We start from the raw sequence: 16771 nt of genomic DNA on the forward strand, positions 1-16771 counted from the left end.
GGGGGGAAATGTAAGTGAAGTCATCCTATCCATCATCATTTGAGCACTCAAAGCTAATCCCCTTCCTTGGAGACAGCAAAGGCCTTCTGGAATTGCAAAGGAGTACCAGGTTGACTAATTGTTTCCTCCTTCTTTCATCTAGCTGCCAATAAATACTGAAATGACTTGGAATGCAAACAGCCAGAAGAAAATGATGAGAAGTACAAGGTCATATAATAACAAAAGAATAAGGCATCAAGACTTGGCCATTGGTGGGTAACGATCTGTTGGTTCTTCCAAGCCTCACTATTCTTGACTCTGTTCTTTCCCTCTGACCAGGAACTCCCTCCCTTGCCGTCTAAGACTCATGTCCGGTCCCCACACAGGTACCACCCCCACCCCCGGCTTTTCTTGCCCTCTCTTCTCTCTGGACCATCACCCTAGCCATCCTGACCAATTTTCTCCCCAGCCAACTCCCCCCTCCTTTCTGAATCCTGTCAGGGTCTCAGAGATGGCTAATATGGCTGCTTCTACAGTCTCAACACAGTCACTTCTCTCTCCCAAGCTATTCTGTCTCTGGTTCCCTATTCTACATATGGGTCAAATTCTCCATTTTTGGCGTTGGTGTCAGTCTCTACCAGCCTCTGTCTTGGGCCGTATATCTGTTGCAGGTGAGGCTACTTGACTTCCCCTTTTCCTTATCTCTGGCCTCTGAAACTCACCACCCACTTTAACAGATTATGGCATTGCACAGCTAAGACAGAATGCCTCAGACAACTTCTGTGGAAGGCGCCACTTTGGCAGGAGGAACGACAGGGAAACAGATATAGGGCGTGTGTATGTTGGAGCAAACAGAAGTAGCCCTGACCGCTGAAGTGGTGAAGGACTGGGGAGTTTCCAACTTGGGCCCTTGAAGGGTAACAGGAGCGCTCCAGGCTGCAGCAGCCGGTGCCCCACACACTCCGTCAGGCCCCTGCCCTGCCCACAGTGGAAGCCCCGAGCCACAGGTCCCGCTTTTGGTCAGCCCATGCCTCACCCTGGCCCTCCCTCCAGGGCGGGGTCTGATAGAGGCATAAAGCTCCAGAAGGAGTCAGAGACAAAGGCTGGCAGCAGAGACGAGCCCTGGCACAGGTATGTACTTCTGATGGGGTATTCAGGGAGAGGGGAGTGGGCTGGCCAGGAGGGGGAGGGCAGCAGGGGAATAGGCATGGAGTGAGGGGGCAGGAGAAACAAAGACTCAAGAGAGGGGGGTCGGAAAGTGAGGGGCAAAGCCCAGAGGGAGTCGCTCCAGGGCGCTCTCCAGCATAAACTGCCCAGGGGCAAGATGGGAAACGCAGAGAGGAGGTGATGCTGTGCTTGGTGCTAGAGATGAGCAGGGCCCAGGACAGGGCATGTTTCACAGCTCCCAGCACCGAGGTCTCCCTAGCTCCAAGCTCTCCTTCTAAGGCTTCCTTGCCGTCATCTGCCTCCCCGGCTGCCCACTTGGACGTTGGAACGGAGGATCGTACTGGCGAAGGTAAAGATTAAAAGAATAGCCGAGTTCAGGGTAAAGGATCACAGGTCTCTCCCACATCTCCCTCCTTAGCAGAGCAGAAAGAGATTTGGGGTAAGAGGCTATAAAAAGGGGGCCTGGCCATGAGAAGGCATGGAGGAACATAAATGCATATTACTGAGTGAAAGAAGCCAGTCTGAAAAAGCTACCTACTCTATGAGTCCAGCCGTATGACATTCCGGAAAAGGAGACAGTAAAACGACCACTGGTTGTCCGGTTTAAGGGGGAGGGAGGGATGACTAGGCGGAGCACGAAGGGTCTTTAGGGCAGTGACACTGCTCTGTCTGATTCTGTAATGGTGGGTACCTGTTGTCACACATTTTTCAAAACCCTGAGAACATACAACACGTCACCCTCACGTCACCTATGCACTCTGGGTGATTAGTGCATCTCGGTGTAGGTTCATTGACCATAACGAATGTCCCACTCCATGGGGGGTGGTGATAGTGGGGAAGGGGCACATGTGTGGGGACAGTGGGTACATGGGAACTCTCTGTACCTTCCTCTCAATTTTGCTATGAACCTACAACTGCTGTAAAAAGTAAACTCTATTAAAAAAACAAGAGCCCTGACCAAAATTTAGTAGTAGCACAAGAGCTCACCCCATATCCTTCTGCTGGCTTGGGATTCCCCAGCAGCCCCTCCCTTCAGGCTGGAGAGCACAAGATCCTGTGCTTCCGGGCCGTCCTACCAGGGCCGTGGGGACAAGAGGAGGCCACCAGAGGAGATTGACCTGGCAGCCCTGGGGGATGGGGTAACGAGGTGAAGACCTGACCACACCCTCCCCCAAAATGGAAGGGGATAGGGCGTCTCCCTGAATCACCACCTGGGATGATCCCCCTGTGAGATGCCCTCCTAGTCACCCTGGACGGTCACACTACCAAGGCCCGGGTGCCCCACCAGGGGGCCGGAGGCTCCCCTCCTCACCCTCAGAACCACGGGTCTACAGCCTCATCACAGTTGACTCTCTCCACGTTGCTTAAAATTTTAAATGTGCTGGTATCACAGACCATATCTGCATGGTTGACTTTAAAAAGATTAGCTAGCGGTTCTTGAGTGCTTCCTAGAAGGTAGGCGTTTGTTCTCAACTCTTTTTCCTTGTCCTACTGATTTCTTGCAACAACCCAGGAGGGAAGTACTGTGGTTATTTCCACTGTACGGTTGAGGAAATGGAGGCCCAGAGAGTTTAAGCCACCTGCCCAAGCTCACACAGCTGGTCCTACCGGTGGACCCAGGCACTTGCACTAGGCGGACTAGGCCTTGGACCCGGGCAGCCAGGCTCCAGAGCAGACTCTTTGAACTTCTACACTAAATATCAAATTGTTCTACATAGAAACGTGTGTTAGATCAAAAATGCAGTTTTGCTGTCAGTACCCACGACACAGTCAGCACTGAGGCGTTTGCAGGGGCCGGGAGTCACTGAACAAGGACCTGAAGGTGGAGAGATAGGAGCCCGCGGTTCTGCCCGCTGAGGAAAGGCACAGGAAATGGGAAAAACAGTTCACGTGGGTAAGAAAATCCGCAGGATGATGAGAGGTTTGCAGACAGGTGAGGAGAGAGCAGAACAAGAATCAATGGCAAGCACAGCCCTGAACTGCGCTGGGAACTGCCTGGGGCCCCAGCAGCCACCGAGCGCTGCCTCTAGCTGGGGTGGGGGCTGGGGAGGACCGGAGTCTGTAGGAAAACCTGAGGCCAAAGGACAAGGCAGTCCAAGGCCCCCGCCTGGTGGAAACCCATTTCCTCCCATAAAACAACTAAGTGCATCTCTTCTACTGCCTTCCAGAGCCATGGGGCGAGCGACCCTGGCCCTCAGCTGGGCCGCTGCTGCCATCCTGGCACTGCAGATGGTGGCCGCGGCAGAGCGCTCGCCATGGACCCTGCGCGGCAGGGGCGATGTGTTCGCAGACCTGAGCGCGCAAGAGCTGAAGGCCGTGCGCAGCTTCCTCTGGTCCCAGAAAGAGCTGAGGCTGGAGCCCTCCAGAGTGTTGACCATAGCCAAGAACTCCGTCTTCCTCATTGAGATGCTGCTGCCCAAGAAGCAACGGGTGCTGAAATTTCTGGATAAAGGTGAAAGGCGTCCAGCTAGGGAGGCCCGTGCCGTCATCTTCTTTGGAGCCCAAGAGCATCCCAACATCACCGAGTTTGCTGTGGGGCCCCTCCCAGAGCCCTACTACATGCGCAAACTGCCCTCCAAGCGTGGACACCCGGCCTCCTGGGCCTCCAGGCCCATCTCTGCGGTGGAGTATGTCCTCCTGAGCCACGCCCTGCGGGAGCTCACCAAACCACTGCACCAATTTTTCCTGGATACCACAGGCTTCTCGTTCAAAGACTGCCACACCCGATGCCTGACTTTCACAGACGTGGCTCCCCGTGGCCTGGCCTCTGGCCAGCGCCGCACTTGGTTTATCTTACAGCGCTATGTAGAAGGCTACTTCTTGCACCCCACTGGGCTGGAGCTCCTCGTGGATCATGGAAGCACAAATGCCCAAGACTGGACAGTGGAGCAGGTCTGGTACAACGGGAAGTTCTATCAGAGCCCAGAAGAACTGGCTCAGAAGTATAATGATGGAGAGGTGGCTGTGGCGGTCCTAGAGGACCCACTTCCCAAGGGCAAGAGGGGAGAGAACATAGAGGAGCCACCCCTCTTCTCCTCCTACAAGCCACATGGGGACTTCCCCACCCCCAACACTGTGCACGGCCCCCGCCTGGTCCAGCCCCAAGGCCCTCGCTACAGGCTGGAGGGCAACACTGTGCTCTATGGGGGCTGGAGCTTCGCCTTCAGGCTGCGCTCCTCCTCGGGGCTGCAGGTCCTGAACGTGCACTTTGGGGGGGAGCGTGTAGCCTATGAGGTGAGCGTGCAAGAGGCAGCCGCGCTCTACGGAGGACACACACCCGCGGGCATGCAGACCAAGTACACTGACGTGGGCTGGGGCTTGGGGAGCGTCAGTCACGAGTTAGCCCCTGGCATCGACTGCCCAGAGACGGCCACCTTCCTGGATGCCCTGCACCACTACGATGCTGATGACCCCATCCACTACCCCCGAGCCCTCTGTCTCTTTGAGATGCCCACGGGGGTGCCCCTTCGGCGGCACTTCGATTCCAACTTCAACGGTGGCTTCAACTTCTACGCAGGGCTCCAGGGCCAGGTGCTGGTGCTGCGAACGACTTCAACAGTCTATAATTATGACTATATCTGGGACTTCATCTTCTACCCCAACGGAGTGATGGAGGCCAAGATGCACGCCACCGGCTACGTCCACGCCACCTTCTACACCCCCGAGGGGCTGCGCCACGGGACCCGCCTGCACACGCACCTGCTTGGCAACATGCACACTCACTTGGTGCATTACCGCGTGGACCTGGATGTGGCAGGTAGGACGAGGGCTCACACGCCTCCCAGCCAAACATCCGCCTCCCAGCAATTACTCACAGATGTGGTGCTGCTCCCCTGAGGCATCAAGTCAGGAGAATTGGCCCAGCCTGCTTCCGTGAAACCTGCAGGGCTAGGGATCTGCGTGCCCCTGAAAAATGGTGAAAGTGAATGGCGCCCAAGCCTTGCCCTGAATGGGGCAGTGTCAACCCTGTCCTTGCCCTGGGGCTGCGTTGACCCCTGGAGGGGTAGATTGGGTAGAAAGCTGCACATGGGGGCAGGGAGGGGACAACGCCCAGGAGTGTAAGAAATGTCTCTGCCTGACACTCTGAGGTGGAGGCAGTGTGGTCCAGGAAGACTCATTGTGTCACTTGAATTAATGACATCACCACGAGATATGGCACAGGCGTGACGATAGGATTTGGCGTGACATCAAGTGGTACGTCACAACAGGCCCCCGGGACCAGATGGGCAGCTTCTCCTCGCTCAGTCCCATTCATGCCCCAGGCACAGAGGGCACCGGATGAAGGCTCTGCGCTTGGGGACCGCCGAGCTGCCTCTTCCCTAGGCTGCAGCCGCAGCGGCAGCCAACAGGCTTAGAGCTCTCAGCGGGAGCCGCCCAGAGCCACAAGGGCATCACCAGAGCTGCCATGACTCACTCCGAGTTGTCTTCCAGTTCTTCTGTTGCCTTTTGCTTTCTTCCCTTCCCTTCACCCCACAGCTCAGTGTGTGCCCACAATGTCCTCTTCACTCCTGAGAGTTTGCTGTTGGATGTCGTCTGGGATGGAGGTCTCAGGGCAGAATAAGGACGTGTCCATCCTGGGGGCTCGATTCTCATTCTGCTTCTCCCTGCACACCTGCAGGCACCAAGAATAGCTTCCAGACCCTGCGGATGAAGCTAGAAAACATCACCAACCCCTGGAGCCCGAGACACCGCCTGGTCCAGCCGACTCTAGAGCAGACGAGGTACTCGCGGGAGCGCCAGGCGGCCTTCCGCTTTGGACGGACTCTGCCGGAGTACCTGCTCTTTACCAGCCCCAAGGAGAACCGCTGGGGCCACAGGCGCAGCTACAGACTGCAGATCCACTCCATGGCCCACCAAGTGCTGCCCCCGGGCTGGCATGAGGAGCGGGCTGTCACCTGGGCCAGGTGAGGGAGGCCGGGGAGGGCTGGAGGCTCCTCTCGGTGTGCCTGTGATGCTGTGTCCATGTGTGGCCGTGGATCTGGGCACGTATTCGTGTGTGTGTGTTTCTGGGCGTGTGTCTCTGTGTTTAGGGAGGGAGACGGAGAGCCTGTGCTCAGCCCTGAGCCTCTGTTGACATCAGTCAGTTGGGCTGACTCCCAAGAGATGACCTCGATTTGGGGAAAGTAGTAACTTTCCCTCATGATTGACCCAGAAGATGTTCCCTGGGAGTGGCTGGGAGGCCCCCCAGTGCCCAGAGCCCCCTGGCTTCTCTGCCCGGACAGGTACCCCCTGGCAGTGACCAAGTACCGGGAGGCGGAGCTGTGCAGCAGCAGCATCTATAACCAGAACGACCCCTGGGACCCGCCTGTGGTCTTTGAGAAGTTTCTTCACAACAACGAGAACATTGAAAATGAGGTACTGGCCCACTTTCCTCCAGCCCCAACCCAAGACCACATCTGAGCCCGGTGCCAGGATCTGTGCCCAGTCCCAGGACGGACAGCAAGCTCAGTGGTCACCGGCTCTGCCCATTCCTTAAAAGTGAGGCTTGAGGGGGTTGCCCGCCCCTCCCCTCGCAGCCTTCTCAGCACTGTCCACCCCTTTCTCCCCCAGGACTTGGTGGCCTGGGTCACAGTGGGCTTCCTGCACATCCCCCACTCAGAGGACATCCCCAACACAGCCACACCGGGAAACTCCGTGGGCTTCCTGCTCCGCCCCTTCAACTTCTTCCCCGAGGACCCATCCTTGGCATCCAGAGACACTGTGATCGTGTGGCCTCGGGACAACGGCCCCAACTACGTCCAGCGCTGGATCCCTGAGGAGGATGGGGACTGCCTGATGCCCACCCCTTTCAGCTACAATGGAACCTACAGGCCTGTGTGAAGGGCCCCCTGCCCCCAACTAACTCTTACCTAGAAGCCCATCACCCCCCAGGGATGGATAATAAACCCCTCACGCTCAGCACCGTGTCCTGCTTCTTGGGGGGAGGCACAGTGGGCAAGGCCACACTCCAGGCCACGCGTGTGGGACACACACAGGTGAGCAAGCACGTGGCCTTGGCCTCCGTTCATCTTGGTCAACTCCGCCCCAGAAAAGAGCTCCATTCCTAAGGCAAATGGCACTCACTGAAGTACTAGACTCACCCACCAGATTGGTTTAAAAGAGCTGAGACTGACGACTGCCTCTCGGGAGTCTGGGGGGACTCTCCTGGGTGGCTCACGTGCACGCAGAGTAGTGCAGCCTGGAGGACTGTGGACGAATCTAGCAAGATTGCCAACACCTTTACTCTTTGACACACTGATGCTGCTTCTAGGGGTTTATCCCAGAGCTCTACCTACAACCACGGGAGAAACATATGCACACGGTGATTCACAGCCGTCCTGTGTGTAACAGCCAAGTCGGGAAACAAGCTAGAGGTCCAGCTAGAGGAGAGCGCCACAGCTCTGAGTCAACTATGGCGCAGCCGCACGCCGCAGCTGTGGGTGATCGTAAAAGAAACGTGCGAACGAGCACATTCTTTGTACTGACGGGGAAAGTGCTTCAGGAGATGCTAAGAAAAGAATATCACTTTAGAACAACACGTATATAGGATATAGTATGTTAAGTTTTGTATGAGAAAAGAGAGGAATAAATATGTATACATATTATAACGTATATATTCATAAAAACCCTAGAAAGAGACACAAGACACTAATAAAATGCGTTGCCTGTCGTCTTAGTGCATTCAGGCTGCTATTACAAAATACTGTAGACTGGGTGGCTTATAAAGAGCAGAAGTTTATTGCTCACAGTTCTGGAGGCTGGAAGTCCAAGATCAGGGGGCCACATGGCCAAGTGAGGGCTCTCTTCTGGGTCACAGACTTCTGACTTCTCGCTGTGTCCCCACATGGCAGAAGGGTTGGGGAGCTCTCTGGGGTCTCTTTCATCTGGGCACTAATCCCATCCATGAGGGTGGCTGGAGCCCAAAGGCCTGACCTCCTAACACCATCACATCGGGTCCTAGGATTTCAACAGGTAAGTTTTCGAGAGACACAAACATTCAAACCCTGGCACCTGAAGAAGATGGGGAGGCATGGAATGGAGAATGGAGCCGGGTTTCTCAGTGTAAACCCTTCTGTATGTTTTCTCTGGAGTTTTTCTTGTTGATTTTGAGTGACGAGAGCCTGTGGGAACCCACGGGGAACACCAGGGCGGGCAGGGGTTGCCTCCCTCCCTCCCTCCAGAGTCGCAGTCTCGGAGCCTCCAAGTGTCCCAGCCACAGCGCAGGCCCAGGGAAAGCTGTAACTACTCACAGGTTGGCGGGTTCCCAGGTGCCATTGCCTTTCACCCCAGTGCTTTCTTTTTAACTATAAAAATGTATTACTTTGTCAAAAAAGTTACAATCTAAATTTGAAAAGAGAAAGGGAGAGAGGAAGAATGAAAGTCATGACTGGTCAGTGGAGCTGTAGTAGCTGGCAGTAGAATGCAGTGCACAGAATAATGCCCCTCCCCCCAAATGCCCACTCCCTAACCCTGAGAACCTGTGAATGAGTTACCTCTCACGCCAAGCGAGGAATCTTGCAGATGCGATTAGAGGAAAGATCTTGAGGTGGGGAAAGTCTCCGGGATTGTCCAGGTAGGTTCGAAATAATCGCAAGGATTGTCGCTTGTAAGAGGGAGGCAGGAGGTCAGAGAGGAGCGAAGGTGCACACGCTGGCTGCGAAGATGGGGAAGGAGCCACAGCCAAGGAATGGCAGTGGCCTTGCGAAGCTGAGAAGGGCGAGGAGACAGAATTCCCCAGGGCCCCCTGCAGCCCTGGCCCTGTAAGCAGATGGGCTGTGCTCTGTGAAGCCCCTAGGCCTGTGGTCATTTGTTCACAGCCTCGGCAGGAACAGATCCAAGGGCTGTGGAACTTCCTGTCCAGGGGGACCTGAGATGGAAGGAAGCAGACCAGCCACTCTTCCACTGTCCCCCCGGCCTAAGCGGCCTCGACTCTGCTCAGAGCTCGGTCACCCAAGGCTGGCCCAGGCCCAGGATCCGCTGACAGGGGGCCAGGGACAGGAGAGCCAGCAATGAATGTCCAGGGGCAGCCAGGCCAAACAGCGGGAGAGGGGCCAGGTCCTGGGCCTTCGACTGGATGTTCAATGAAACAGATTCCAACCTTTGCTCCAAGACACAAGGGAAGGCTGTGGTCGGTTTAGATAAACATTTTAAGGAGGCTCAGATGAGAGCAGGTTAGAAACCAGAGGGCAAGGGCTCCTCCACACAGGTTTAATTTGTGGGTGGCTGTTGCCTCCCCACCCACCCTGGAGGCAGCTTGAAGACCGAAACCCACCCCTCACTATTCCTTTGCATCTTTCACAGTACATCTGATTATGTGGTGCATTTAGTGGGCACTCAGTGGTGCTTATTGAGTGACTGAGTGACCTACAGCCTAGGAAATGCAAATTCCAAATTACACCTAGTCCTCGTATCCTCCCTTCCCCACCCTGTCGTCTTTTTGTCCCTTGGCCCTAATCAGGATTTTGGCCGTTCCCTTGGCTGCTGCCTCTCCACCCAATGAGATGGCAGGAGAACTGAGCCTTGCCCCTGAGAAAGCAGCCCCGACAACCCCAGCGACATCACTGCCCTCTCTGGGTCCCTGGTGGTCCTCGCAGTGACCACCTTCCAACTTCTTTCCCTTCTAGTCCCTGGCGTCTACTCTTCCTCATTTCTCTCATTGCTCCTCCTTGCTTGGAACATGACTTCAGAGGGGGACTTCTCCCAGATGCTCTTCTCCTTGTTTCACAGAGCCTGGAAGTCTGCTCCAACCCTAGAGCTACAAGTGGCCCCAAGAAATGTCATCCTAGAGTGGCCCTTGTGAATGCACTCAGCAGTCGTTCATTGTGTGACCCCGACATTCTCAGGTACGCAGCATCTCGGGCCGAGAAGGCCAGCCTGGTCCGGGCGGATGATTCTCCTTGAGCACCAGGTAGGCACGCGGGCCCACAGGCGCCGTTGTCAGCCCTCCTCAGACAGGAGGAGAGATGAGGGGTTTCCAGGGGAGGGGTGGGGGGGCGTGAATAAAAAGAGGAGGCAGGAGAGAGTTCTGTGGTGATGGAGCGATCCTGTATCTTGATTGTGGTGGTGGTTACACAAATCTGCACCTGAGATAAACTTGCAAGAACTGCACACACACCCCCCCCCACACGCCAGCAAGCACACGACACAAATGGACGCAGGTTCAACCGTGGTGAAAACCGGCGCCCCCCCGTGCTCTCGTGAACAGCGAGGCCCCAGTGTCAGCGTCCGGCTTCGATACTGCGCTACCGCTGTGCCAGACGTCCCCACCGGGGAACTTGGCGTGAAGGATCCACAGACTCTGCACTATTTTTGCTAACTTTTGTGAGTTTATAATTATTTCTAAGTAAAAGGCTTTAAAAAAAATACATATCCAAAGCCTCAAGGGAAAGATAGTAAAACTCTTGTTACTTTTTCAGGTTTCTGATGCCTTTATCTGTAACCCGTTTGAAAGGGACATGGGACTCACAGAAACAGACCCGATTGCTGGTTGTGGGGGAGGCAGGAGGGGGTGACAGGTGAAGGTCGGCAAAAGGTATGAACTTCCAGTTATACGATAAATAAGTCCCGGGGACGTGAAGTACAGCACGGTGACTATATTGAAAGTTGCTAACAGAGTACATCTTGAAAAAGCTCTCATCACAAGAAAAAAAAATTGTACCTATGTGAGGTGATGGATATTAATTAGATTTATTGTGGTGATCCTTTTGCAGTACATACATGTGTCAGATCATTGCGTTGTACACCTAAAACTAATACAATGTTAGATGTCCATTAGAGCTCAGTAAAACTGGAGGGGAATTAAAATAAAAAATAACAGGATATGGAGTGAACAAATCCTGTGATGGGAGTGTTTCACCAACTCTCGCCTTCCCACGTTCAGGAGCGAGATCATAAGAACAAAACACCATTATCTAAGCGGTCCAGAGATTTAACTAAATAGGAAACTAAATAGGAAACAGGCACCAAATAAGCACATTTTACAGGAGTACCTGTGAAATTAAGTGTATACGTCAAAGTTACAGAGGGGGCTCAGGCTGTTGCCCTGCTTGTTTTCCTCATCATCGTCACGCCCTCCCTGTCCCAGGGCTGTCGGGGCGCTGAGACCATGGTTTCCGGCCCCCCGCCCCTCGTCTTTGCTCCTCTCGGGGAGAAAGCGGTGCGCTTTCCCGTCTCCGGGGCCGGCTGGGCACTAGGTGGCGCCGCAGGTTCCCGCCAGAACCGAGGCTCCTCCGCCGTCCTGCTGGGACAGCACTGGGTGCAAAGTCAGAGTCCAGACAGGTGCACCTGGGGAGAACTGGGAGGCAGAGAAGGCTAAACCCAGAGTGGCCATGATGCGGGGTCGGTGAGCCCAGGAGTCGAAAGAAAGATTTCTTAGACTCTCAAGATCTGGCAGTAGTGCTCTTTTATTTAGAGAATAGTGTGGAATAGCATGGGGACAGGACCCATGGGCAGTCAGAGCTTCTGCTGCCGCCGCTTCTGCTGCCCCCGCTGGCATGGGGACAGGGCCCATGGGCAGGCAGAGCTGGTGAGTGGGGACAGGACCCACGGGCAGTCAGAGCTCCTGCTGCTGCCCCGAGTTGAGGGTTAGGGCTAATTTTATAAGGCATGGGTACGTGACTTATTTTTACTGGAGAAAAGAAAAGATGATGTAAAAAGTCATTAAATGATTTCAGTGCAGATGGGGTCTGGTTATTGTGCGGTCATATAACTTTAGATACGAATCTAGCCATATAGATCGGCATGCAGGTGAGGATGCCCTGGGCTTCTCTCCCTGGGGCGGTCCTAATTCATACCATAAAAAAAGTCCACTGGGTCATATAGTTTGGCATGTAGGCCAGGTCACCTTGGGCTTCTCTAGCTGGGGTAGCCTTAATCCACATCAGCCAGATGCCCGCCTTCCTGCAGGGAGCGTCTTCTCAAAGCCCCCGCACTCACGTGTTCCCACCCTCTCCCAGAGGACATTTCTCCATCTCCAGGCCCTCTAAGACTGTGCCCTCGGCTTCTCTCCCAAACCTCCTGGGTTGTCTCAGGCCCTCAGGTGGCTCAACTCTGAATCAGAAGGGCAAGCAACGCGTTTGCCAGCAAGAGTACCTGCCAGAAAGTACAAACACGTCTCTTACAAAGCAAAAAAAAACTCTTACGGAGCAAAAAAAGAAGCCCCCATTTGTTGAATTGGTGAATTATTTCAATCCTGTAGATCAGTCTCGTCTTGTCTATAGTTGAAGTAACAGAACATCTCCAACTTGGTTAAGCGTGAAGGGAGAACGTATTGTCAGGACATAGGGCTGTCCTAACTGTGTAATCGGTCACCGTAGAAGAGGACGTGGGTGGTGGGAATCTGGTGCCACACGCACATTACCGAACTCACTGGTCCAAAGAGGATGCCCAGGGGCTGTAGCAGGGATCACAGACGCGGCTTTAGTAAGTGACAGGCACAATTCTTCTGCAGTCATCCAGGAGGAGCAGGAACCTAGTGGGAGGGTGTGGCTAGGAACTGGGGCAGGATTATTCTGCCCCAAGTGTCAAGGGAGGTTTAATTAAGCAAACAAATTTGTGCATTGTCCTTAAGATTCCAGAAAGCTGTCTGAATAGCTTTTATTTTTACAGCAGAAAGAAGGTGAACCTTAACCTTTCATCTTAACACCATGAAGACAAACACTATAGGATTTGGACAAAGTATCTTTATTCCAACTGGTAAAATACTTAAAACATCAACAATTTTTATTTTAGTCATTGTTTTTCTTTTTATTTTTGAAATTATCTGAACATTGTTTCAAAACTTTGAAACTACTAAAAGACAAAGGATTATAAATGTCTACAAAAGGAAAGGAAAACAGCAAATCTTTCTGTATGGGGGAAAAAAATCGAATCTTCTTAAACAAAAAGGGTTAGGAATTCAGTAGACAATAACTTCTTGTAAAAAGGAACCAGGAAATGTATTTGCTTTGAAACTTTTTACTTGCAACCGTCAGCCTTACTGAAGAAGCTGTTCACTGTGCTGAAAAATTTATTTTTCTGACCATATTTTCTTAGAGTTGAGAGGAGTGTCTTCAACATTAGTTAATACACTTATTAATAACATCCCACATGTGAACATCATTTCTAACATCTGGCATATTCTATTATTAACCCATAGGTTAACAAAACAAAAACCCGAGAGAGAGAGAGAGAGAGAGTGAGTGAGAGAGAAAGAAAGAAAGGGGAAGAAAAAGAGGAAGGAAGAAAGGGAGGAAAGGAAGGAAGAAAGAAAGAGATCCACTTCCAGAATGGTGGTATGAGGAACTCTGCAAACCTGCTCTCCAGCAAAACACCCATAATCGGTAAAAAAGTAATAATAATAATAATTTTTATATCTTTTTAAGAATTAAAAAGAAATGCTTCTGGACTTCTCCTTGGGAAGAAGAGAGGGTCTGTGGCACCTGAGCCGCGACCCAGGCCCTCTCCACCATCCCCCCAGCTCACCTGAACAGAAGCTCCACTCTGGGTGAGTGGGGCCGGGAAAATGGGGCTCCCTCCCACCCAGCTCCCAGTCCAGGAGTACAGCGGCTCCCCAAGAGAGGCAGCCACCAGCATCCCTTAGCCCCCCATTGCACAAACAGAATCGGCGGAGTGCAGCTGAGAGGACGGTGGCTCCCTTCCCCTAGTCTCCACGCAGGGGGAGGCTCCACCCCAGGCAGAGCAAGCCAAGTCACTGGGGCCCCAACTGCGCTTGCCTCAGCTCCCTCATGGGTCAGAGGTGCCATGCTGGGAGCCGCAAGCTGAGGAGACCAGAGGCTTCTGCCCCCACCCAAAGCCTTGCTCTGTGAAGTCGGGGCGTCACTCAGAGAAGTAAGCCACTGTCTCTGCCCCCAGCTCTGGAGCAGTGTCTCAGAGTTTGTCCACAGGGAGAGGCAGGCCATAAGAGCAGAGAGTGCGGCAGCTCTTGAAAAACAGAGGAAAGAAAGAAAACTGGCTTAATTTATAACAGAATGTGGGGGAAGTTCAAGCATCAGGGTGCTCTCAAAAACAGTCGATTTTGGTGGTGGACAATAAAGAGAACACTGGTAGTTCCACAAGAGCAATAAGCTAAACCAAGGGCCAGCTAGTTTACCAGAGAAAACCAAAAAATGAGACAGCTGAAAAGACTCCTCCAGAATTGAGAACAAACCTCAGAGACTGGCCTCAAAAGCCACTCCTGCAGAGAGGCCCAAATTTCACTGGGTCAGACTGTGGCGCATTGTCTGCCCCCAGGAATTGTCGGGAACGCTGGAGCAGTCAGCCGCTCATTAGTGGAGCCTAACAGCTGGGTGTGATGCCACAGAGACAGAGGGTTTAGCAGAGACATCAGGGACAGAGAGAGTCAGAGGGACCCCTGTGAAAACAGCTGTCACCCCAGGGTGCTTGTGCACCTGCCTAAGTCTGTGCCCTCTAAGCAGTGACCTCAGCCTCTTCACACTGCGGGCAAATGCACTTCACAAAAAAAGTCCAGCAAAGTCACTAACCAACACCCAGCAGCAACGAGCCCTGCAGGGCTCCGGGGGGGTCAGTCCCATATCAGTACAAGTTGGTCTTAATGGTGTGAAGAAAAAAGAGATAAACTTGACTTCATCAATATTACAAACTTCTGTTTGTCAAAAACATTATCAAGAGAGTGAATACAGCATGGGAGCAAAGATCCACACATCACGTACCTGAGAAGGGTCTAGTGTCCACAGTCTGCACGCACACACAGGAACATACACTTACAACTCAATAATAAAAAGACAACTCAATTAAAATTGGGCAAAGCGTTTGAATAGACATATCTCCTAAGAAGATGTCCAATAGCCAATACGCATATGAAAAGATGCTCAACATTATCAGTCATTAGAGAAATGCAAATCAAAACCACAAAGAGATACCATTTCACAGTCACTGGGAATGGCTATAATCAAAAAGACAGACAGTAACAAGCGTTGGTGAGGATGGGGAGAAACTGGAACCCTGAGGCATGGCGGGGGAATGTAGACTAGTGCGGCCTTCTCACTACCTTCTGTAGATCAGTGAGTGCCTAGGGCTGGAGAGTGTTGGGGAGAGATTGGGAGCGACTGCTAATGGGTATAGGGTTTCTTCTGGGGGTGATAAAAATGTCCTAAAATTCAGTGTGGTGATGGTCGCACAACTCTGTAAATATATTAAAAACCATTGAATTGTACGCTTTAAATGGGTGAATTGTATTATACATGGATTATATTTCAATAAAGCTGCTATATAAAAAAGAAAGGAAGGGAAGGAGAGAGGAAGGAAAGGAGGGAGGGAGGAGGATCATCGGAGCCTGTTTGCTCCGAGCCAAAGCATTCAAACCTTCCTCATTACCTCTCACATCCTTCCAGAGGATCTAGAATCAGGAAGAGTTTGTGCCCTGCAGCCACAGAGACCTCCACGTCTCAAACGGAATTCCTGGCTGTGATCCCTAAGCAATCCATGTCAACAAGGGGGAAGGACAGTCGGCACGAGAGTTAAACCCAGTGACCAGGCTGCTGGCCACCCACTCAAGCACTGCTGACCCAGCAGGAGGCTGTGGACTGGCAGGTCACGACACTGCAGGAAATCCGAGAAGAAATTGAACACATGTAGACCTGACCACAAGCCTGAGCTGACGCCTGAATTCTCACTGTTGGGGCAGCTAATTAAAGAGAAGAATGGGGAACAGGCAACCGATCACTGAAGGGCGCTTTTTCAGTGTCTGTGACTCTCTTGAAAAGCCCAAAGCGGAAAACATTCAGCGCATAGTAGCCCCACGTATTGTAAGGCCTGAAATTCCACGTACTGCCTTACCGTCCCCGAGCATCACAGGGCCCCAGAGGCCCAACCGCCAGTTCCCTGCTCCCCCCAGATAAGCCCCCCCACCCAGAGGGAGAGGGCCCCACACAGCTCACAGCTCACTCCACATGCTCCTCAACTTACAGGTGCCATTTGCCTACCAGCCTGCCATCCAGAGCCCCAGGATGGCAAGGCTGGGCCACACCAGCGGGGCCGGTTTTCCTCCAATCGCCCTCCCACCCCGCCTTGCCCCCAGGGGGGTGCACAGGAGAGGGGCGAGGAGGGGAAAGCAGACCTTGCCTATCCCCAGGTCAGGACCCTTGGACCAAGGGTCAGGCTGAACTGGGAGGGGCGGAAAGACTGTGAATTGGATGTCAGATGACAGTTTTAAATTAACTTGACAAGCTGTTTAATGCTCGAACATCATCAAAAATCAATGGTGGGATCTGCTCCCAATGTCACTGAGGCCAGGATGGAAGACCCGGCCGGACGCGGGTATTGGGAAATGGAAACCCCGAGCCACTTAGCACAGAGACCCTCCAATTCAGGGACCTGGTGGCTAGGGTGACAGTGGAGCCAAGAAGCCAGCAGGGCCAGGCACTGCAGAGAGAGACTTCCAGCCCAGAAGCAGGGGACAGAGGGAGGAAGAAGTTCTCCCACCCAGGAGCCAGGCTCACCAGCGGAAGCTGGACCCCTCATCTGGAGGCCTGTCTGTCCACACAGCTGGAGAGGGAGGGCGAGAAAACCCTGCCTCTCCCTCCCCACTCCAGTCTCCCAGCAGGGCCTCCAGATGGTGGAACCCGCAGTATAGGAGACACAGCCAGCAGGGCCTGTCCCCAGGGAGACAGAACAGAAGGGAGATGGC

The 16771-nt window shown here is 53.2% G+C and overlaps 1 protein-coding gene across 3 annotated transcripts; it reads left to right on the forward strand.

The window, feature by feature from the left end:
* Positions 1-1062: 1062 nt before the first annotated feature.
* On the forward strand, positions 1063-7044 carry AOC1 (amine oxidase copper containing 1). Of its 3 annotated transcripts, XM_046670286.1 has the most exons (6): positions 1100-1110; positions 1426-1495; positions 3315-4903; positions 5765-6050; positions 6369-6501; positions 6697-7044. In XM_046670286.1, exons 3-6 carry the CDS (start codon positions 3319-3321, stop codon positions 6964-6966), a joined length of 2274 nt encoding a protein of 757 aa, XP_046526242.1. In that variant the 5' UTR covers positions 1100-1110; positions 1426-1495; positions 3315-3318; the 3' UTR covers positions 6967-7044. The 3 variants fall into 3 exon arrangements, with proteins under 3 accessions (XP_046526241.1, XP_046526242.1, XP_046526243.1); XM_046670285.1 differs by lacking the exon at positions 1426-1495 and having other exon boundaries at positions 1063-1110; XM_046670287.1 differs by lacking the exons at positions 1100-1110; positions 1426-1495 and adding an exon at positions 2274-2293.
* The last annotated feature ends 9727 nt before the right edge of the window (positions 7045-16771 follow it).

The sequence above is a fragment of the Equus quagga genome, chromosome 8 (genome assembly GCF_021613505.1).
Source record: "Equus quagga isolate Etosha38 chromosome 8, UCLA_HA_Equagga_1.0, whole genome shotgun sequence".
NCBI classification, from domain to species: domain Eukaryota; kingdom Metazoa; phylum Chordata; class Mammalia; order Perissodactyla; family Equidae; genus Equus; species Equus quagga.